This window comes from Chiloscyllium plagiosum, unplaced genomic scaffold (assembly GCF_037043375.1).
Source record: "Chiloscyllium plagiosum isolate Xiang-an unplaced genomic scaffold, Cpla_swu_hap1 HiC_scaffold_15, whole genome shotgun sequence".
NCBI classification, from domain to species: Eukaryota; Metazoa; Chordata; class Chondrichthyes; order Orectolobiformes; family Hemiscylliidae; genus Chiloscyllium; species Chiloscyllium plagiosum.
In genome coordinates this window covers 68,741,766-68,764,953 of record NW_028270153.1, presented here as the reverse complement: position 1 = coordinate 68,764,953, position 23,188 = coordinate 68,741,766, and the positions used below count along the sequence as shown (strand labels likewise).

The following is a 23,188-nucleotide window of genomic DNA, read 5'->3' as shown; positions in this document are numbered from 1 at the left end:
GAGTCGTGAATGGAGTGGTTGGAGTACTCTACTCAGTGTTTCAGTCTTTTCTGCAGTTCTTTGGCTAACTTGTAGGTCGGTGTTAGTGGGAGCGATATAATAGATATGAGGGGTACTCCTGTTTTGTGAACCTTGGGTAGTCTGTAGAATTGGGGTGTTTTGAATCCTTTGAGTTTCATTTTTTGAAGGTCTGTCTTGCTGACGCCTCTTCTTTAGTGTTGTGGTAATCTTGTTCTCAAATTGTGGGGTCAGGTCTATTGTCACCTGTGGGTAAGTAGTAGTATCGTGCAGTAGTTTGTTTGCTTTCTGTGTGTAGTGGTTTCTGTTTAGTATTACTGTCATCCTGTTCCTTTTTGAGTTTCTCCAGTCCTTTCTTTTCTTGTGGGTGAGTATGTTTTCAGTCTCCTTTTCTGCTTAGAATTGGGGCTATCATCTGTCTGATCGTCTGTTGTGTTTCTTCATCCAGTCTGTGGCTTCTTAGTTATAGTTTAGTCGGAATACCAAGACAGATTTCGGAGTCTGAGGGTGAACTCCATACCAGTGTATACAAGAAGAACACACACCTATAAAGACCAGATACTGAACTATTAACAGCAACCACCCCAGCACCCTCAAATGAAGCTGCATTAGGACACTATTTAAGGGCTAGGACACACAGCAGCAATCAAAAACTCCAGAAGGCAGAACAGGAACACTTATTCAAAGGACTTAAAAGGAATGGGTACCCAACAGCACTACCTATCCTTTGTACTTATACAGCCAACCTAAAGAAGAAAACACTACACGACCAGATACAATAGTGACCATACTGTATATCAAGGACATATCAGAAATGACTACCCAACTACTCAGACCCCTAGGAATCATAGTGGCCCACAAACCAGTAAACATCTTTCACCAGCTCCTCTCAAAAGTTAAAGACCCAACAACTACATCCAACAGGACGAACGTAATCTACAAGATACCCTGCAAGGACTGTGAAAAACACTACATAGGACAAACAGAAAGAAAACTGACGATATGAGTACACAAACATTAGCTTACCACTGCCAGACACAACCGGTACTCTCTCATTTCCACCCACGAATTCAGCCGGGACAATAATGATCCTAGGATAGGCAAAACAGAGATATGCGAGAGATTTCCTTGAAACCTGGCACTCCAACCAGAACTCAAACAATAAACATATTGAACTGGATCCCATATACAAACCACTCAGATACAGATGTACCAGGAAACAGAGATACATAAATACTTGGCTTGACAGACCACTAGTGCTTCAATGGAGGTGCACTGAGGATGTCACCGAGCAAGGCGATGAGACGTCAGCACAAATCACCTCAGCTTGGTGAATGAATCTCCGACCATACCCACAACCTGAGTTACAAATCTAAGTAATGAATATTAGCAGAGAAGGTGTATTAGAAAACCTTGAGTGATGAGAAACAACAAATGCTCAGAACCTGATGGCCTATGCCAGAGAGAGTGGATGTGCTGGTTTTGAATTTACAAAATCTCCTAGATACTGTAACAGTTGTGACTGATCAGAAATTGTACATAATCAATTCTTTCAATGAAGGAAGGAGAGAGAAAAGAGAAACTAGTGGACATTTAGTCTAGCATTAATCATTGGAAATTGCTGGAATCCATTTTTAAGGAAGCTTCAATATTGGATTTCAAAATCCTAATTAGTATGGTTTTGAAAAAGGGAAATTATGCTTAACAATCTTATGGAGACTGTGGGAAGGTGAAGGCCGAGTGGTATTCTCATCAGACTGTTAATGCAGCGACTGAAGTATTCTGGGGACCTGGGCTCAAACCTGCCAAGGCAGATGGTGGAATTTGAATTCAGTAAAAATCTGGAATTAAGGGTCTAATGATGATCATGAACCATTGTTGATTGTTGAAAAAACCCACCTTGTTTGCTAATGTCTGTTAGGGAAGGGAACTGCCACCTGCTTAATTGGTCTGGCCTACATGTGACTCCAGACCCATAGCAATATGGTTGATTGTTAACTGTCCTCTGTGCAATTAGGGGTGGTAATAAATACTGGCATAGCCAGCAACACCCACATCCTGCAAAAGAATAAAAATTAAGTTCAGTGGACATGGCGAAGAAAATGGAAAATGGAAGCCCAGTATATTTTAAGTAGTTGAAGGGTTTTGGAGACTGGGCAGGAAAGTGGAGTTGCAGCTGAGATGAGATCAGCCATGATCCTATCAAATGGTGGAGCAGACTCAATAGGCTGAATTGCCTACTCCTGCTCCTAGTTCTTGTATTCTTATATGCACTTTCCAAAGACATTGAATAGTGCCACATAAAAGATTCACACAAAATGAGGGTTCCTGTGGTTGGGATTAATATGTTTATGTGTGGTGAATTGGTTCATGTTCAGGAAGCAGAGGGTAGAGATAAATTGCAATTGTCCATTCCAGAATATTATGGATGTTTGTTGAGTATATTTCAAGGCTGGATAAACAGTTTTTTGATCTCCCAGGAAATTTAAAGGATATGGTGAGTGTGCAGAAAATTGGAATGTAGACAATGTCAGCCTTGATTGCATTGAATGATGGGGAAGGCTTAGAGGATCAAGGATCGTGTGTCATAACATCTCTGAACAGATTAGGAAATATCTGCAATTATATAGCTCCTAATCTCACCATATCATAGTATCAGTAAGTGATCCTTTTATAATTATTTTTTAATCTGCCTTTTCGGACATGTTAAGACACAACTCAGGGGCAGGTGGAACTTGAACCTAAACCTTCTAGACCAAAGGTAGGCATATTACTACTGGCCCATAAGATCCACCTTTTAATGTTTTATTCCTTTTTCATTCTTAGGTTAGAAAAACAAGTCAGGCTGCGCTATTGGTATTGCTGGAACAGGAGCTCATTGACAGGACTGACGTAGAGGTAAAGGTTTGCCCAGTTCTTCTGGATCTCACAGCTCCTGACAGTGATGATGACTACAAGATTGAAGCTGTGGCAGTAAGTATTCTTGTTGACATTCACAAGGTTCGAACTGGAATGGCAGTCAACCATTGCCTTCCTTTTGAGCTAAGGTCGAATTTAAAGTCACGATGGAATTCTTGGGAAGCTCATTTTTACCTTTCCTATCTGGGTAGCAGTGTGGCAGCGGATTGTCTACCTGATTTTCTTCATGCCGTTTCAATTGAGTGAATTCTGTAACAGGCACACTATTTTCTGCAGAGGTGACAAATGTTTGCAAGTATATGGACTTACTAAGTGTTTAGAGAGATAAAAGCTGATTTATAACCCATTGTTTCAAAAGATAACAGAATTCCCTAATTTTACATTAACTTCTTTTCTACTTGATTTAATTTTGTGTCTATAAATACAAAAAGCTGGTCATCTCCATTAAAAATCGCATGGGCAGCTTTCTCGCAAAACAGAGCAAATAGAGCCTTAAGGAGTTTAGTGGAACAGAGTGACCTTGGAGTTCAAGTGCATGGTTCTCTGAAAATGGAATCACAGGTAGACAGGGCAGGGAAGAAGGCTTTTGGCACACTGGCCTTCAGTTATGGCATGGAGTTTGGAAGTTGGGAAGTAATGTTGCAGTTATGCAGGACGTTGATGAGGAGGCACTTGGAGTATTGTGTTCAGTTTTGGTCACTTTACTACAGGAAGGATATTATTAAACTAGAAAGTGTGCAGAAGAAATTTACAAGGATGTTGCCAGGCTTCAAAGGTCTGAGTTATAGGGAGATGTTCGACAACTTTTTTCTTTCGAGCACTGAGGGGGGGTATCCTATAGATATGTATAAGATCATGAGAGGTATGGATAGGGTGAATGCACTCTTTTTCCCAGACTTGGTGAATCGAGGACCAGAGGGCGTCACTTTAAGGTTAGAAGGGAAAGAACAAAAGGGAATCTGAGGGGCAACATTTTATACAGATGATGGTACGTATATGGAATGAGCCGCCAGTGGAAGTGGTTGAGGCGGGTACATTAACAACATTTAAAAGGCATTTGGACATATACGTGGATAGAAAAGGTTTAGAAGTATATGAGCCAAGTGCAGGAAAATGGGGTTAGCGTGGATGGAAACTTTGATTGTCATGGACCAGTTTGGACCAAAGGGTGTGTCTCTGAGTTGTGGGCTACTGTGACTTTAGGAGTGCTAGGACCTGGACAATGCTTGAGCTTGGGTTGATCAGTGATAAGTAACATTAGCATCACACAAGTATGAGAAACTCTCTTAACAAGGGAAAAGTTATAGCCATCTTCCCTTCATGTTTAATGATACCACCATCACTGAAGCCCCCACCATCAGCATCCTGGAGTTAACATTTATACAAAAACTTAATTCCAGTAGCCATATGAATACAGTGTTACAGTAGTAGATTTGAAGTAGTGAATGATTTTGCCTCCAAACTCTATTGACTGCATAACTGCCATCTTAAACATTCAGTCCTCCATCACTGCCATCGTATGTATGTTAGCTGAGTTGGCTGGATGGCTGGTTTGCAATGCAGAGCTATGGCAACAGTGTGGGTTCAGTTCCTACACCAGCAGAGGTTACCAAAAAGACTCTCCTTCCTAACCTCTTCTCTTGCCTAAGGGGTGGTGACTATTGAGTTAGACAGCTGCTGTTGTCTTTCACAAATGAGAAACCAACCGATGGTCTGGTAAGACTGTGGTGACTTTATCCTTTAATGTATACAAAGTGCACTACAGCAATTTCTTCATCAAGTAAATAAACACTTGATAATATATTGGCCTGAGTAGTATTGATGGTAAATATAAATTACTGTGGTTTTGTTTCATGGACACCAATTTGTGGAAAATACAATTTGATACATTGAATGTATCAATAAATACTTGATTAGGAATGGTACATATGCAGGAAATGTGAAATAAAAATGGAAAATTTTGGAAATATGTAGAACATTGGGCATTATCTGTTGCAGGTGGAAAACTGGTAAAATTTCAGTTCTTTTGAAAGATCATTGATCTGAAATGTTAGCTGTTTTTCTCCATAGATGTTGCATAATCTGAGTCTTTCCAGTGTGTTCTTTATCGTTTTATGAACATACATTCATAATGGAATATGGATGTCAGTCCAACTAATGCCCTGCAAAACAGATCACTGTGCTTCTGATGGGTAGGCCAGCATTTATTGGCCAGAGGGTAGCTAAGAGTTCACCACATCTTTGTTGATCTGGAGTCATATGTAACCTAGACCAGGTAAGAACCGCAGATTTCTTTTCCTAAAGGACATTAGTGAACTAATTGGGTTTTTATGACAAACCATATAGTTGCCATTCAACTAGCATTTTTATTCCAGACTTTTCTTTCATGGAATTCAAACTTCACCATCTGCCATCTTTATTATTGTTACCTGGGGTTTGAGCAGTGGCTGGGTATTGGCAGAGCAGCAACTGCATTTAGAAGTATAAATTTAAGGGAACCTTATTTATGCAGCCAAAATTATTCAATTCCCATTTCTTTCCATTGCGTTCACTACAAACTATTTTCTCTGGGTCTTTATGTTGACAATTTATTTGACGACCCTTTCTCTTGTCATGTAGATAATTTGTAAAATGGCCTCCATATTGACTGGTGAAATAACTGAGCGTCTGCTGCTTTTTCGATTCTGTGAGCTGTGTAGTGATGGAAAGCTGTTCCATGTCCGTAAGGTAAATGGAATTGTAATATCTCTATTTTTGTTCCTATATGTTGCCCTTGAATCAATGGTCCAGTTTAACTGGCACCTCCGCTTAACATATCATTGTGTTTCTGAAGTATAAACTAAAGGTGTACTTGAAGGCTTGTCAGTATTTGGGGGAAGAAAAACAGAAATTCAATACACCTTTAGAGAGAAGGCTTTGATTTAGATCAGTCCAGTGACTGCCTCTGATGATATTTTGGAAAGCAAACTGTGTCATTGAATCTGTGACATATCTGTATTTGTGCACAATATCTAATTGAATAGAATCCTTTGCTTGATGTGACAATTTAAGCTCCTTTTTTCTACTCCCTAAGGTGTGTGCAACTAATTTTGGAGATATCTCTAATACAGTTGGCCAAGAGGCAACTGAGAAGTATCTGGTATGTGAATGCCTCCTTCCTTTTTTATCACTATGACACAGTATTTGAGAATTGTGCATTACAAAATTGAAGTATCAACCTTATACTTTAGTGACACTAAGGACATATTGTAACAAATGCCATCCCTGAGCTCAGCACAGTTTAACAGTTAGATTGATGCTCAGCACGAGTCACCGAGTAATTGAAACTTAGAAAAACCCACTGTATCTGAAGCACTCTGGAACTATTCTGACAAGGTGTAAAATGTGTGACCTTTGAACTCTTAAGACTCCAGTGACAATTGAACAGATGCTTACTAATATATTGAAAGTAAGTAATTTATTATTTTGAAGTTTTGAATTTTTCAGTTGTTTCTTAGATGTATTTTTCTGCTTTTTGACCTTTTTAACCAACAAAAGAGCTCAGCACCCCTGGCCTGTTGTGTGTATTGGCTAGCATTTTTTAAACTGCTTTTGTTACCTAACCTTTGTTTCTCTCTCAAAATTGTACTTGATTTCAGATCCCCAGGTTCTTCCAACTGTGCTCAGACAATGTTTGGGGCATTCGGAAAGCATGTGCAGAATGCTTCATGGCGGTTTCCTGCTCTGTTACTCCTGAGGTTCGCAGGACCAAACTCTCCCCACTTTTCATTAATCTCATCAGTGACCCTTCTAGATGGGTAAGAACCACCTTGGGAAATCACTTTGGATGATTTCAGAGAGCAGTAGTAGAAAAGAGATTTTAACAGATGGCCTGCTGCACTTCTTGAAAGCTAGTGAGCCTTTATGTTCTGACATATTGTAAACTGCATGTTTGCTTTATAAGCTGCATATAACCTGCTATTGCCATATCATGCATCCAGTTTCAAGGAGATCAATGGGCGACTTCGGATCTAGTATAAACAGTTAAAATGCTACTGATTGGGTCAAGTCCATGTACTTTGTAGTGGTGACAACTTGGAAAACGATTCTTGTCCTGTATGTATTTATCCCTTCACTGAACCTGAAGAACTCTGGAGGTGCCTCATATGGGCATGGTGATCTTGGTTGTAGATTGGTTAAGTAAACCTGAAAAAGTTTTAGTGTGTCATTTCGGCCCTGCCAACAAACCTGATTTAGCTGTTTTGCGGTTCTGAGATATGTGTACCACTTGATGTGTAACAAACGCATGTAATTGTAAACTTCAGCTTCTAAATCTGAAGAGTGCTCTAACAAAATGATATCCGTTTACTGAAACTTTGTTGACCCTGCCAGGTCCGCCAAGCTGCGTTCCAGTCTCTAGGTCCATTTATCTCCACTTTTGCCAACCCATCTAGTGCTGGCCTGTATATCAAGGAGGATGGTACACTGAGCATTAGACAGCTGGACAATAGCGGTGCAGATGTCAGGTATGCATGCAGATCAGACAGTACTTAAATTATGGCTTTAGGGGGTAGATTGCTCATGCTTGCTTGCTGCTTCTGCAGAAAGTTGTGTTCTAAATAACCATTTCCAATGCAGGGGAGGACTAAGGACAAACCAATTTCTCTCCAACAAAACATTTCTGACTAAGCTTTTATTTTCTTCTGCTAATTGTAATCACTCTTTTTATATAACAACACAAAATCCTCATATAATCACAAGATATTTTCTTCCTTCAAGACAGGTATACAACTTTTGGATGCAATTGTTATTCAAATAGGGAATTATTTTCCTTTCAAAGATATTTGTTATAGTTTGTATTAATTATTTCTCCCCTCATTTATCACTTGATCATTTATATAAATGATTTGGATCAGAATATAGGAGGCATAGTTAATAGGTTTGTGGATGATACCAAAATTGGTTGATGGTGAAAAGGTTATCTAACACAACAAAGGGATCTTGATCAACCTGGCCAGTGGGCTAAGGAATGGTAGATACTATTTAATTCAGATAAATGCGAGGTGTTGCATTTTGGTAAGATAAACCAGGATAGGAATTAAACAGTTAATGGTAGGGCACTGGGTAATGTTGTTGAACAGAGACACCTAGGGAATCAAGTATACAGTTCCTTTAAAATGGCGTAGCAGGTAGACGTGGTGGTGAAGTAGGTGCTTGGCACACTTGCCTTCATTGGTCGAAGCTTTGAGTACAGGAGTTAAGATATCATATTACAGCTGTATAAGACAATGGTATGGCTACATTTTGAGTACTGCACATAATTTTGGTTTCCCTGCTATGGGATGGATGTTATTAAACTGGAAAGCATGCAGGAAAGATTTAGATTAGATTCCCTACAGTGTAGAAACAGGCCATTTGGCCCAACAAGTCTACACTGACCCTCCAAAATGTAACCCGCCCAGACCCATTCCGCTACCTTAGTACCCTACATTTACCCCTGATTAATGGACCTAACAATATGGTCGATTTAGCATGGCCCATTCACCTGATCTGCATATTTTTTGTACTGTGGGAGGAAACCCAGCTGACACTGGGAGAATGTGCAAACTCCACACAGATAGTGGCTAGAGGCAGGAATCAAACCCAGGTCCCTGGTGCTGTGAGGCAGCAGTGCCAACCACTGAGCCACTATGCCACCCTTTACAAAGGTGTTACCAAGACTGGAAGATTTGAGTTAAAAGAAGAGGCTGGATAGGTTGAGGCTTTTTTTCCCTGGAACGTGGGAAGCTGAGGGGTGACCTCTTAGAGAGTAATACAGTCATGAAGGGCATAGGTATGGTGAATAGCCAAGGTCTTTGCCCCAGGTTAAGGGAGTCCAAAACTAGAGGGCAAGGTGAAAGGGAAAAGATTTAAAAGGAATCCGAGACGTAACCTTTTCATACAGAGGGTGGAGCATATATGAAACAAGGTGCTAGAGGAAGTGGTAGAGGTGGGTACAATTGCAACATTTAAAAGACTTTCTTAAAGATACATGGAAAAGAAAGACTTAGAGAGATATGGTTCAAATGCAGGCAAATTGGATTAAGCTTAGGTTGTGATACTTAATCTGTATTGATGAGTTGAGCAGAAGGACCTGTTTCCGTGCTGCCTGACTCTATGACTCTCTCCCAGTGTGAGGAACTGGCCCCCAATGTGCGTGAGAAAGCATTTTCATGGTGCTGTCCCCTCGAATTAATGAGGTAGATCATGTTTATAAATTGGCAAGGAGCAGAAAGGACTTTGGGCTTTATTCTTCTGTCTGACAACACACTTCATTCCTAATTTTATTGTTCTAACTGTAGTACCTTTTTTGTTGAACATGTGTGCTTTTCAAAATTATGTACATTCTACAAGAATGCTCTTGATATGTCAACAACATATTTGTAGACTGCGATCAGGAAGAGGAAGTGCGTGGTTCTGCCATAACGAAAGCCCGTGTCAGACTCGGGTGAAGGTGGCAAATTGTTTTGCTGCCAGTTGCTGACCTGAACGATAATTATACACCAAATTCTGGTCTGAAATTTGGACCATCATTTTTGACAGCAGTTCCAGCATCTTCTAAGCTATTTCTGCTTTGCTCTGATATGAAATATGTGAATAAAAGAAATGTGACCAGTCTAAATAAAATGGAACTTTCTTGTCTGACACAGCTATGCCAAAATATTCAATCACAAGGTAAATTAGTTGATTTTGGGGTGAGCACACCAGACTATACAGCAGGAAATAGCTACACATGCTTGGCTCTTAAGTAACAAGGCGGACTGGCACCTGGCAAAGGAGCAAAACAGGACTGAAGCTATTGTTACCAAAGGAGAAAGTGAGGACTGCTGGAGGTTATCATAACTAGTTTACAAAATTAAAAATCATACAACACCAGGTGAAAGTCCAACAGGTTTATTTGGAAGCATGAGCTTTCGAAGCACTACTTCTTCATCAGGTGGTTGTAGAGTACAAGATCGTGAGACACAGAATTTATAGCAAGTGTTTACTGTGTGATGCAGCTGAAACTATATATTGAAAAAGACCTGATTTGTTTAAGTCTTTCACCTTTTAGAATGACCATGTTGCTTTCAGTTCTTTCATATGTAAATCTCAGAACTTCTTTTATAAAAGTTACCTTCTCAAGACAACTTTAACAATAGGTGTCATGTTGGCCCAGATCATTGAAGGTGTGAGGTGCCTTGTGTGAGGTTGTCTGTGTCCCAATGTTCAGACTGATTCTATTTCTAAAAAAGAGTATTATAGAGCCTTACAAGTATTCATGCAGATTTTGAGCAAAATAAAATGTAATTCTGCAATTTCCTCCCTCCCTCATGTTCTTTCTCTCTCTGTCTCTCCACTGCTCTGCCCCTTCCACCACATTGTATTGAAAAGTAGTACATGTATCAACCCATTAACTCTGCACAAGCTCTCTTGAAAATAAATTTAGTTGTGTCCTCCCCCTTGGCTTTTCCCTTTTTCATACGACTTTGCCTTTAGATGTTTATCCTAATTACCGTATGAAACACAGAAGAAAACGTTTTCCTTTCAGGCGATGCATTCAATGTCATATCCTGTTACTTGAAATCTATGTTCCCCAGTCCGTGACCTTTTTGCCAATGATAGCGTGTTACTTTTTTGTCTGGACCACTACCATGATTTTGAACTTTTCTGTCAGATCTCTTGTCAGGAGCTCAAACAAAACTCCACTGTAACCACATAGCTGATGTCCATCATTTCTGGAATCATTGTCCTTTCTGTACTCTTGTTCAAAATATTTATATCCTCCCCAAAATTGGACACCATTCTTCAGGTGAAGCTGCACCAATATTTTATAAGTGTTCATTTTAACTTTCATGCTTCTATACACTCTGCCCCAGAATCCTGTATGCTTTTTCAAACATTTCTCAGCCAGTCCTACAAGCTCCAAAGATCACTTTTCTTCATATGTCACTTTGGAATTGTATCTTGTCTTCATTCTTGTAACCAAAAGTATTATTTTCAACACTTGACTCTGTCTGAATAAGCTACACAAAATTTGCCTTTAAAAAACTGTGTTGGTTTCCTTAACTAATATACAGATGTCTAATTGACTGTTTATTTTGTCCAGGGATTTCAATTCTGTAAGCTTTACCACTGCCCAAGTTAAACTAATTGACACGGAGTCTTAGAATCACAAACACCCCACCGACCATAATCCTAAAATAAACTAGTCCCACCTGTCTGCACTTGGCCCATATCCCTCCAAACACTCTTATTCATGAGCTTATCTAAATGTCATTTAAACATTGTAACTATACCTGCATCCATCATTTCCTTTGGAATTTTATTCCACATATGAACTACTCTGTGTAAAAAAAGAATTGCCCCTCATGACTCTTCCTTTCACTTTAAAAAAAAATGACCCCTTGGCCTTGAAATCCCCCACCTTAGGCAAATGACACATGCCATTCACCTGATCTATTCCCTTCATGATTTTATAAACCTCTATAAGGTCACCTCACAACCTCCTACATGTTTTATCCTTAAAACCTTTTGTTAATTAATTTAATAACCATGTCTTCTGCACACCTGTATATCAACTCTTAAGTTTGTAATCAGCCACATACAACATCTTTCTACTTATTTTCCTTCTTGCTTTCCTTCCTCCCAAGTTTTGCTAAGTTCTTTTCTCATTTTCTAACCTGCTACGCTCCCATGTAAAACTGGTATGTTTCAGCTCCTAGTGAAAAGCTGAAATTAACCTGGACAAACACAGTCCCCTCCTGCTGAAAGCTTGTATAGAGGTAATTAAATGAGGGCTAAACTAGAGAAGAATATTTAATTTGCCCTAAACCTGTGTTGTGAGTTTGGCATTTCTACATTTTAAAAAAATTGAGAAAATACAGAAAAATGGAAAGAGTCAGGAATCTGCAAGGGGCTCCTGGCCAGTCTTGACAACATTTGTACTGTGTGTATTTAGTCATTCGTAGAAAGTTAAGTTCCTGTCAACATCAAAATTAAATCTCACAAAGATCATAAAGCTTTCAGCTTTGTGTGTTTTCAGGTTTCTGTGCCTCTCTGCGACTTATATGTTAGGTTTGAGATGTTTTAGATACAAAGACCATAAATATGTAGGAGCGGAATTGGAACACTTGGCCCATCAAGTCTACTCTGCCATAGCTGATGTGTTTCTCAATCTCATTCTTCAGCCTTCTCCTTGTAACCCCTGACCGCCTTACCAATCAGGAATCTAACTCTCTCTGTTTAATATATATACAATTACTTAGCCTCTGCAGCGATGAGTTCCACAGGTTAACCGTGCTCAGTCTGGAGAACTTCCTCCTCTAAAAGCTCATGGTTTCACTGTGAGATTGTGTCGTCAGTCGGATCCCCCCCTCCCCACCTCCATCCTTCTAAACTCCATTCGGAACAGATCCAGAGCCCTCAACCACTGATGCTGCTGAAATCCAAGATTGAACCAGGAACCTTTAGGTCTTCAGTCTAATGGTTTCCCAACTGAACTAGTTCAGCTGTAATGTATCAGTGCACGAATAAATGACTATGTTTGTCACAAAGGGAGAATACCATTGATGATACAGTGACTGGCACACAGCTCGGGATGAAACATTATTTTTGCTTTCACATTGCACAATATAAATCTGTTCTTTTCCAACGAGCTTTGACTTTTCAGGGATCCTGCACTTGTTAGTGAAAAGCATTCCTTAATTTTTGGTGTTTGTAAGTCAGATTAGAACGGCATAATCAAAGATCTCCAAATTTTTATCCATCTGTACTCATTAATCTAATAATATGGTTTTTTTGCCACTGTATTCTGATTTTGAAGAACGGTTTCTGTTGTCATAGCAGCATTTTACTTTGGCCAGTTGACATTCTGAATCTAAAATTGGGACATAAGTGTTTTTGATGCTTTTTTTTTATTGTTGAGTTGACAGAAGTATATCACCCTAACAAGTTTGAAAACACACAAAAACAACAATTCCTAGAGAAACTCAACAGGTCTGGTACACCTGTGAAACGAGAAGACCGTTTTAGAGCCTTCAAATGTTTCTGAAGATGGGTCAGTGGACTTGAAACATTACCTCAGTTTGTTTCCACACATGGTGCCAGACCTCCTGTGTTTCTCCAACAATTTCTGTTTTTGTGTTTGAGATCTCTAGCATTCGCAGTTCTTTGTTATATGTTTAAGTCTGAAAAACAAATGGATTAGGTTGTTTGCGGAGAGGTGATGAATGTTGGGAGAATAGAAACTGTTTTCTTGCTGGCTTTTTCTCTGCTGTGTCATATAGAATGATGAAGCACTTAAAGGAGGACTACTTTCCATTTAAAAAACCTGAATCAAACTAAGATGAAAAACAACTTTTTTTAACCTCCTGAATCTCTCAAATTCTCTGCACAGCAACTGTTTTTGTTAAAATTCATTATTTCCAGATCACTCACTGAAAACAAGAGGTTTGATATCTTTTAATTTAGGGAAACACTTTTTGCTTTAGATCCAGCTCCATGGTTTTTCTCATGCACTGAATTTGCTGCACATTAACACTGTGGGTGGAACATGATCCATCTATGTCAGCAATTATATCTGAAAACAGTGGCTCTGAGCATGAGGAGCAATGCATGCCATGCTAATTATACCATGTCTGTTCCTTTCCTGTGTACTACGTTAAGATTTGCTTTTAACATTTTACTTATCCTGCAAAAAAGGCATTGTATCTCGGGACCTGTATAAACTGCAGCCACTTATAGTTTAAGACAGATTACAGGTATGTGTTATTTCCTGTTAAGTGGTTTCATTCAACTTTTTATACCATATGTCTTTTCGTTTCAGTGCTACGTCCAGAGAGTTGTCTCAAATTCGAAGCCAAGGCACTTTACAGAATCCCACTTCATTGACGAAAGTAGAGTCAAGTTGCAGGGATAGCTTGCCTCAGCAGGATGAGATATCAGAAACTAATAGGAGCTCTCAGCCAAGCACAAGCAATGGCAGCCATGAGGATCAGATGAAAATGTCACTGTCCAAGCCTTCAAACAGTACTGACCCTGCTTCTGCAACAGGTAACCAGGCAGCTATGGACTGTGCAGAAGTTAAAGGCAAATGTGTGTTGACAGATGATTGTTCAGATGTAGCAATTACTGAAGAAACTGAGAGGATTTGTACAACTTCCCCTTCATTAAGTTTGGAACATTCTGGAGACTTGTTTAATTCATTTGTTTATTGGCGAGAGCCTCTGCCTGACATCAATTTTGACTTAGAGTTGCTACAATCAGCGGTTGAGGATGACCAGCGGGATCCAGGGGTCACCTCCGTTTCAGGGTCACTAACCGAAGGCTTCACAAGGAACAATGAATTGGAGAAGGTTCTGGAAACTTTGCAGGCCCACTTGGATGATCCTGATGTCCAAGGTATGGTTGTCATAAAGTCTCCTGTAATTTGTTTGCGAAACAATTTGTCACAGACCAGTTAGCAGTTTTAGTTAAACCTTTGAGAACACCAGTTCACGTATGTACAGCAGTATTTTTAAGATGAGCAAAAAAAATTTTCAGTTTCAAACCATATTTTCACAAACGACCCGTCATATCCACTTAAAGTTTATCCTAGTTACAAGCTCTATGAAGGTTGAGGCAATGGAATAAGCTGCTGGGGTGTCAGCGAGACGGTCAAAGTTTAAAGGAGATGTGCAGGGAACGTTTTGTTTAAAGTGAATGGTAGTTGCCTGGAAGGTGCTACTAGGGGAAGTGGTAGATATGATAGCAAAGTTTTAAGAGGCATTTAGACAGGCGAATGAACAAGTAGGGAATACAGCCCATTTGCAGGCAAATGGAATTAGTTTTGGAACTTTGGATAGAAAAAAAGTCAAAACAACAGCTCTTTTAAAAGGGAGAAGAACAGACAAAGGAAGCACATGGTGAGGTCAGTGCAGGAGAGAGAGAAAGAAACCCACACTGCTAACTGACAGAGTTAGCAGTTACTGCCTTTGCTGTTGAATTCATACATCGCTGGACATCGGAGTGCGTCTGGGGAAATTAAAAAACAATGACATTCACAACTGATCTTGGCGGAACCTGTCTGGGAGAGGTCACAGCACAGAAGCAGATAAGTGGATTTTAAGAATGACCTTAAAATAGGTCTGCAGTAGTGAGTAGAGTGGGTTCGTTCTTGATTCAATGTTTTATTGAGCTATGTCTCTTGATTAAACTTAAAATATAAGCATAAGTATTGATTTAACCTGGAGCAGTGTTTTGTAGAGGAATAAGACAGTGCTATTTTCTGGGTCTGTAGATTGAAAAAAGCAAAAATGGCTCTGAGTAGAGTGATATGCTCTTCTTGTTGGATGTGGGAGTTTAGGGAGAGTTTGAGTACTGAGGATTTTATCTGCAATAAATGCCGTTGGTTATGGATCCTATCAGATCAAATGGATCGGTTGGAGAGGCAGTTAGAGGCAATGAGGAATCTACAAGAGCAAGGGGATGTGATGGATGGCAGTTATAAGGAAGGGGGTGAAAGTCTCAGATACAGTCACGTAGATGGATTAACTCCAGGAAAGGTAAGAGAGGTAGGCGTTAGTGCAGGAGCCTTCTGTGGATATCCCCATTTCAAACAAGTATGCTGTTGTGGAAAATGTAGGAGATGATGGATTCTCAGTGGCACGTAACATGAACAGCCAAGTTTCCAGTATTGAGACTGGCTCTAATGCAATGAGGAGTACGTCTGGTTCCAATAGATTGATTGTGTTAGGGGACTCTCTAGTCCAAGGTACAGACAGACATTCCTTTGGCCAGCAGCGAAAAATCAGAATGGTGTGTTGCTTCCCTGGTGCCAGGATCAAGGATGTCTCAGAGAGGGTGAAGAATGTTCTCAAGGGGGAGAAGGGCCAGCAGAATGTCATTGTACACATTGGTTCCAATAACACAGGAAGGGAAAAGGTTGAGATTCTGAAGGGGGATTGCAGAGAGTTAGACAGGAATTTAAAAAGGAGGTCCTCGAGAGTAGTAATATCTGGATTACTCCCAGTTCGACGAGCTAGTGAGGGCAAGAATAGGGCAATAGAGCAGATGAATGCATGGCTGAGGAGCTGGTATATGGGAGAAGGATTCACATTTTTAGATCATTGGAAGCTGTTTTGGGGTAGAAGTAACCTGTACAAGAAGGACGGATTGCACCTAAATTGGAAGGGGACTAAGATACTGGTAGGGATAAGGCGAGGGGGGTGGGGCCCAGGGAGGCAGTGAGGAAAGATTTCAGTCTGAGACTGGTATATTCGAGAACAAAGGAGTTAGTCAAACAGTCAGGGCAGGCAGGGACAAAGCAGAGAACAAGATAGGACTGATAAATTAAACTGCATTGTAAGAGGTCTAACAAGAAGGCAAATGAACTCAGGGCATGGTTAGAAACATGGGACTGGGATATCATAGCAATTACAGAAACATGGCTCAGGGATGGGCAGGACTGGCAGCCTAATGTTCCAGGATACAAATCCTACAGGAAGGACAGAAAGGGAGGCAAGAGAGAAGGGGGAATAGCGTTTTTGATCAGGGATTGCATTACAGCTGTACTGAGGGAGGATATTCCCGGAAATACATGCAGGGAAGTTATTTGGCTGGAACTGAGAAATAAGAAAGAGATGATCACCTTATTGGGATTGTATTATAGATCTCGTAATAGTCAGAGGAAAATTGGGAAACAAATTAATAAGGAGATCTCAGCTATCTGTGAGAATAATAGGTTGGTTATGGTCGGGGATTTTAACTTTCCAAATATTGACTGGGACTGCCATAGTGTGAAGGGTTTAGATGGAGAGGAATTGTTAAGTGTGTACAGGAAAATTTTCTGATTCAGTATGTGGACGTACCTACTAGACAAGGTGTAAAATTTGACCTACTCTTGGGAAATAAGGGCAGGTGACTGAGGTGTCAGTGGGGGAGCACTTTGGGGCCAGCGACCATAATTCTATTAGTTTTAAAATAGTGATGGAAAAGGCTAGACCAGATCTAAAAGTTGATGTTCTAAATTGGAGAAAGGTCACTTTTGATGGTATGAGGCAAGAACTTTCAAAAGTTGATTGGGGGCAGATGTTCACAAGTGAAAGGGCGGCTAGAAAATGGGAACTAGAGAGCATAAGTTTAGGGTGGGGGAAGATATAAAAGAGACCTAAGGGGAAACTTTTTCATGCAGAGGATGGTACGTGTGTGGAATGAGCTACCAGAGGAAGTGGTGAAATCCAGTACAATTGCAACATCTAAAAGGCATCTGGATGGGTATATGAATAGGAAGGGCTTAGAGGGATATGGGCCGGGTGCTGTCAGGTGGGACTAGATTGGGTTGGATGAGTTGCACCGAAGGATTTGTTTCTGTGCTGTACATTTCTATGACTGTAGTTTAGAATGGCATCATGGTTGGAACAGTCATGGTGGGCTGAAGGGTCTGCACCTGTACTGTGCTGTTTTAGATTCTATTTTCTATGTTCTCTTTTATTTGGCATTACTTTTGGATGCAATTTAAGCTGGTTTGGGAATGAACCACAAGTTACAAACTTTTAGTAAAGGTAACTTATCCCTGTGGAGAAAGTGAGGACTGCAGATGCTGGAGATCAGAGATGGAAATGTGTTGCTGGAAAAGCGCAGCAGGTCAGGCAGCATCTAGGGAATGGGAGAATCGACGTTTCGGGCATTAGCCCTTCGTGAAGAAGGGCTAATGCCCGAAACGTCGATTCTCCCGTTCCCTAGATGCTGCCTGACCTGCTGCGCTTTTCCAGCAACACATTTCCATAACCTATCCCTGTACCATATGTCAATCTGCCGTTAATGGTAATTCTTTCTCACCATGTTTTCATAATGGTTTCACTTAGACAATATGATATAGGAGTAGAATTGGGTCATTTTAGCCCATTGAGTCTGTTGTGCCATTCAAACATGGCTTGCTGTTTTTCTTCGCTCAAATAGCATTTACAAAAGACACAATCTATGCTAGTATGATGATAGGGATTTCCAAAATACCTCTCAAATTATAACCTCACTTTAATAGAAGACTCTTGTGGGGAAGTAATGGCCTAGTGGTATTATTGCTGTTAATCCAGAAACTCAGCTGATGTTCTGGGGACGGGTTCAGATCCTGCTATAGCAGATGATGGAATTTGAATTCAATAAAGAATCTGGAATTAAGGATCTGATTACCATTAAACCAATGTTGATTGTCATTAAAAACTCATCTGGTTTACCAATGTCCTTTAGGGAAGAAAATCTGTCATCCTTACCTGATCTGCCCTATATGTGACTCCAGACCCTCAGCTATGTGTTTGGCTCATCATTGGGCAATCAGGAATGAACAACAAGTGCTGGCCTAGCCAGAGACACCCTCGTCCCATGAGTGAATTTTATAAAGACTTACCATAGCATGTTTACCAGTGTTCTCCGAACAAAGGACATGTTATCAACACTCCACAAAATCTGACTCAACTTGTCTGAATATCTCATCTAATCTTTTTCTCTCTCTCTTTCCCAGCTTTAATTGTTCCATCCATTTGTTGGTTTTTCCTTTCAAATTGTGGTGCACACCTGTTACTAGTAATCTGGTCATTTTCCTGCAACCTGTACTTAAAGTAGCCTGTGCTTATTTTGGTACTTCTACTTACTGCATTGTTGCTGATAACGCTTTATCTTACTGCTCCCATTGCTGTGCCTGACTCCAATTTATCCACACATTTTTCTACCACTTCCCTTTTTTAAAACCTGTAGCTGACTTCCTGACCTTGTCCAAGTGTCCAATCTAACAAAGTGCAGGATGTGAGGGGTGTCTGTCTCACAGGTGATCCTGCTCCTTGCCCAGTATGTACATTTCTGCCCTTTCCAGTGGAAATGAGAATCATTAAACTTCTACCGGGCAGAAATTACTGTGTTTTTAATCCCGCTCTTAAACAAAAGGGCACTGAAACTAATTGCAGTGCTCTACTTGAGACCAGTTAAGAATACGCATACGCCACCACACTGTATTCTAATGGCTGCGCAAATGCTTAATGCTCCAGTGTGTTTCCTGAAAGTTCTGCTGGAGCCCATCATGTGTTAACAGCTATCACTTACTTTTCTTTCTTTCACGTGGCGATTCGGATACAGTCGAGTGCTTTATCACCTCCAGTACAACTGTTATAGTGGAGAAAAGAGTTTTAGGTTCTGCTTGCTTTCATCAGTCTGTTTTTACTCACGCACTGAAATTTTCAAGCAGATTTTCTACTTGTTCACCCATAAGGTTTATTCGTACAAATGAAACTTTGACCTGTCAACATGTCTAACTGAAGTTTAATCAAGCAAATCTTCTCCACCAATATAGGATGAAGATAAATTGAGTGTCAATGAGAATTTTGTCAATGTTCTTGTTTGCTGGTAGTTCTTTTAAATTCCAAGAGGGTGCATGCGTCAGAAGCACCTGTGGGTATGCTATGTTAGTGCACTAGATACTCCTTTTTATTATACTAAATATTCACTTGAGAAACTAAAGCAAGCCTCATGATATTGTACAGAATGATCAATGCGTGTTCTAATTTTTTTGCTATTTTGTAATCACATTCATAGGACTTCTGATATTATCTCTTTTTCAACAGCCTTTTTCAGGGTAACCTTTGTGACTTGTATTTTCTGGCTGCCAGTTATCTTTTCTGGTCGGGTTCCTACCTTAGATATTTAGCTGCAAAAGGAAGGATGAAACATGTAACTGGCTAAAACCATTTCTAGGTAAAAACAATGACTGCAGATGCTGGAAACCAGATTCTGGATCAGTGGTGCTGGAAGAGCACAGCAATTCAGGCAGCATCCGAGGACAGGCAAAATCGACGTTTCGGGCAAAAGCCCTTCATCAGGAATAAAAGGCAAAGTCTATGTCTCAAAATTCCTTACAAGGCCCCTTTGCTGATCTCAAAAGGCAAGCAAATTGCGGCCATATGTGCTATGATTAATCCTGTTTTACACAACTGTGTGCAACATCTCACTTGGAAGTTTTCAATTCCAGCCATCTGACTTGAGAGAATAGCTGATGCAATGACATTTGGTGTGATGGTATGTTACTTTCTATACTTTCTGTAAGAAGGCCAACTCTGGAGGTTTTAGACTTGGCCTCCAGCCATCAGCAGGCATTTGTGTCACAATTCCCAGGATATATAACCATTCTCTACATTCAAGAGTCAAAAAGCGTATCATAAGATTTGCATTGTCCTCTTTTTAATGGGATCCAGGGGTTTGTCTCCCTGTATGTATCCTAACTGCATTTAAAAATCAATGGGTATTCTTTTGTCATGTTCTTCTACAGCTTGGAGGAAGGGAAAAGTAGCCTGCTCAGTCCCTTAATAACATTTAATTAGCTTATAGCTTAATATTTTCGTCGAGATCACTGTACATTTATCCTTTACAAAACATTTTCAGTCTTGAACTTAAAATATATTGAAATGACCGAGGCCAATCAGATTTTTGGGAAACGTTCAAACTACCACTACCATTTATGTGAATTGTTTCCTGACAACACTCCTGCATTGCCTTACCCTCGTATAAAATATTTCCTGTTGGACAGTAAGTATTCTTGTTTTCTATCCATGTCAGCTGAGCTCAGTTTGTGGTACTCCTGTTCCTTAGGTTTGAATCCAATGACCAATCTCTAGGGTTTTAGTACTTAATCCAGTTTGATATTCCATCAGTACTAAGGAGATACTGCAGTGTTAGAACAAAGAACAAAGAAAATTACAGCACAGGATCAGGCCCGTCAGCCCTCCAAGCCTGCGCCAATCCAGATCCTCTATCTAAACTTGTCTCCTATTTTCTAAGGATCTGGGTCGCTCTGCTCCCTGCCCTTTCATATATCTATCTAGATATATCTTAAATGCCGCTATCATGCCCACCTCTACAAAGAGGCAACACATTCCTGGCACCCAACGCCCTCTGCGTAAAGAACTTTCAGCACAATTCTCCCTTAAACTTTTCCCTTCTAACCTTGAACTCGTGACCCCTGGTAATTGAGTCCCCCATTCTTGGAAAAAGCTTCTTGCTGTCCACTATGTCTGTACCTCTCCTGATCATATCCCCCTTCAACCTCCACCTTTCTAATGAAAATAATCCTAGCCGACTCAACCTCTCTTCATAGCTAGCACCCTCCATACCAGGCAACAACCTGGTGAACCTCCTATGCACCCTCTCCAAAGCACCTAGATCCTTTTGGTAATGCGGTGACCAGAATTGTATGCAGTATTCCAAATGTGGCTGAACCAAAGTCCTATACAACTGTAACGTGACCTGCCAACTCTTGTACTCAGTACCCCATCTGATGAAGGCATGCTGTGTGCCTTCTTGACCACTCTAGCAACCTGCATGGCCACCCTCAGGGTACAATGGACCTGAACAGCAAGATTTCTTTGTTCGTCAATTTTCCCCACTGCTTTTCCATTTACTGTATACTGTGTTGGAGATGCAGCCCTTCAGATGAGATATTAAAACTCTCTATTAGATATGTGTTATTTACACATAGCGACAGGTCACATTATTTATTCTCATGGAAGCCTTCTTTGACTCTAATTACTTCATCTCACCTTCTTCATACCACTTTATCCAAAAAAAAAATTTGTGACTGTGACCACTCAAGTCTGACTATTATGCACATTATGAATTTCTGCCCTGGGATATCTTTTCCTGTTAGCATCATAACCATTCAAACTATGCTAGCTGAACTTGAATAGGTTGTTAATCTTTTAGTTCAGATTTGCCAGAATTAAAATTATTCTTCTTTTCTCCCTTAAGTGCATAACTGGCTTTCCAATAAATGGTCTTCCTCAATCTGTGTTACTGTCTACTCTCCATTGTAATGCAGTAAACTGATTGGAAGACAAAACTATTCTTCACAGCACAGACTGCAAAACCACCAGTGAGGAAACTTTGAGAGAAATGTAACGAAGTCTGTATCTGCTTATCTGTAATAGATGTGTTTGGTTTCCTCTTGTAGCTCAAGTACAAGTGATTACTGCTGCACTTCGAGCTGCACGATTGGATTCAGCAGTAGAAGAAGAACCATCAACTGGTACTGAAAATGCTGAAGAAATCCAGGCAGAACTTTCACAGTCCAGCCAAGGGCTTTCTGTATCCACACTGACTAGTTCCATTAACACTGACATGTCACAAAGCTTGGAGTCAGCAGTTGAGTTTGCAGCAATGACACCTGAGCACTCAATTCAATGTTTGGAGTCTGATGAAAGTGAACAGAATATGGTAAGTTAACACTTTTCGATGCTTCATATGTACCCACATATTATTCAGGGGTCTGATTTGTTAAAGGTAGGTAGAATTTAACTAACTTTATTCAGTTTTTTGAAATAGCGGAAGATTGATGAAGGTCACACAGTGTATATGACTATTCCTACTAACAGTAGTATGGGTGTGCACTTACCAAGTGGATTACAGTGATTTGAGAAAGCAGCTCACCACCACCTTTGAGGGTAACTACAGAGAGCTGAATATTATTTCAATGGGGAAAGGCAGACCTCGGGTACAAGAAAAAGATGGATGGCTTATCATCGGATGGAAAGCGAACCGGCAGGCAGTGCATGGATCCCCTATGGCTGTTCCCTTCAAAAACAAGTATACAGTTTTGGATACTGTTGGGGGGACAACTTACCAGAGATAAGCAATGGAGCACAGGTCTCTGTCACAGAGTCTGTCCTTGTTGCTCAGAAGGGAAAGGGGAAGAGGAACAGAGCATTAGTCATTGGGACTCCATTGTTAGGTGGGGCAGATTGGAGGTTCTGTGGGAACGAGAGACACTCACGGTTGGTGTGTTGCCTCCCAGGTGCCAGGGTTAGTGATGTCTGTGATCGTGTTTTCGGGATCCTTGCAGGGGAGCAGCCCCAAGTTGTGGTCCACATAGGCACCAACGACATAGGTAGGAAGAGATATGGGGATCTAAGGCAAAATTTCAGGGAGCTAGGGTGGAAGGTTAGAGCTACAACAAACAGTTGTTATCTCTGGTTTGTTGCCCGTGCCACGTGCTAGCGAAGCAAGGAGTAGGAGAGAGAAGTTGAACGCATGGCTACTGGGATGGTGCAGGAAGGAGGGTTTTGGATTCCTGGATAATTGGGGTTCTTTCTCGGGTAAGTGGGCCCTCTACAAAGAGGATGGTCTTCACCTGAACCAGAAGTGTACCAATATCTTTGGGTGGGGAGGGTGGAAGATTTGCTAATGCTCTAAATTGTAGTTTGACAATCGAGGAGGTTGAGAGTAGGGAGGTCCAAAA

General features: G+C 40.5%; 1 protein-coding gene across 2 annotated transcripts in view; it reads left to right on the top strand.

Annotated features, from left to right (window-relative positions):
• The window catches only part of ppp4r1l (protein phosphatase 4, regulatory subunit 1-like), a 150,391-nt gene that overhangs the window by 74,492 nt on the left and 52,711 nt on the right, over positions 1–23,188 (top strand). For both annotated transcript variants that reach the window (XR_006314608.2, XM_043710084.2), the window contains exons 6-12: positions 2,845–2,991; positions 5,557–5,664; positions 6,011–6,076; positions 6,576–6,734; positions 7,309–7,442; positions 13,763–14,337; positions 21,905–22,167. Coding sequence is in view for 1 of the 2 variants with exons in the window: in XM_043710084.2 (XP_043566019.2) it covers positions 2,845–2,991; positions 5,557–5,664; positions 6,011–6,076; positions 6,576–6,734; positions 7,309–7,442; positions 13,763–14,337; positions 21,905–22,167 (1,452 nt within the window). In the remaining variant the exon portion in view is untranslated. The remainder of the gene's footprint in view (positions 1–2,844; positions 2,992–5,556; positions 5,665–6,010; positions 6,077–6,575; positions 6,735–7,308; positions 7,443–13,762; positions 14,338–21,904; positions 22,168–23,188) is intronic.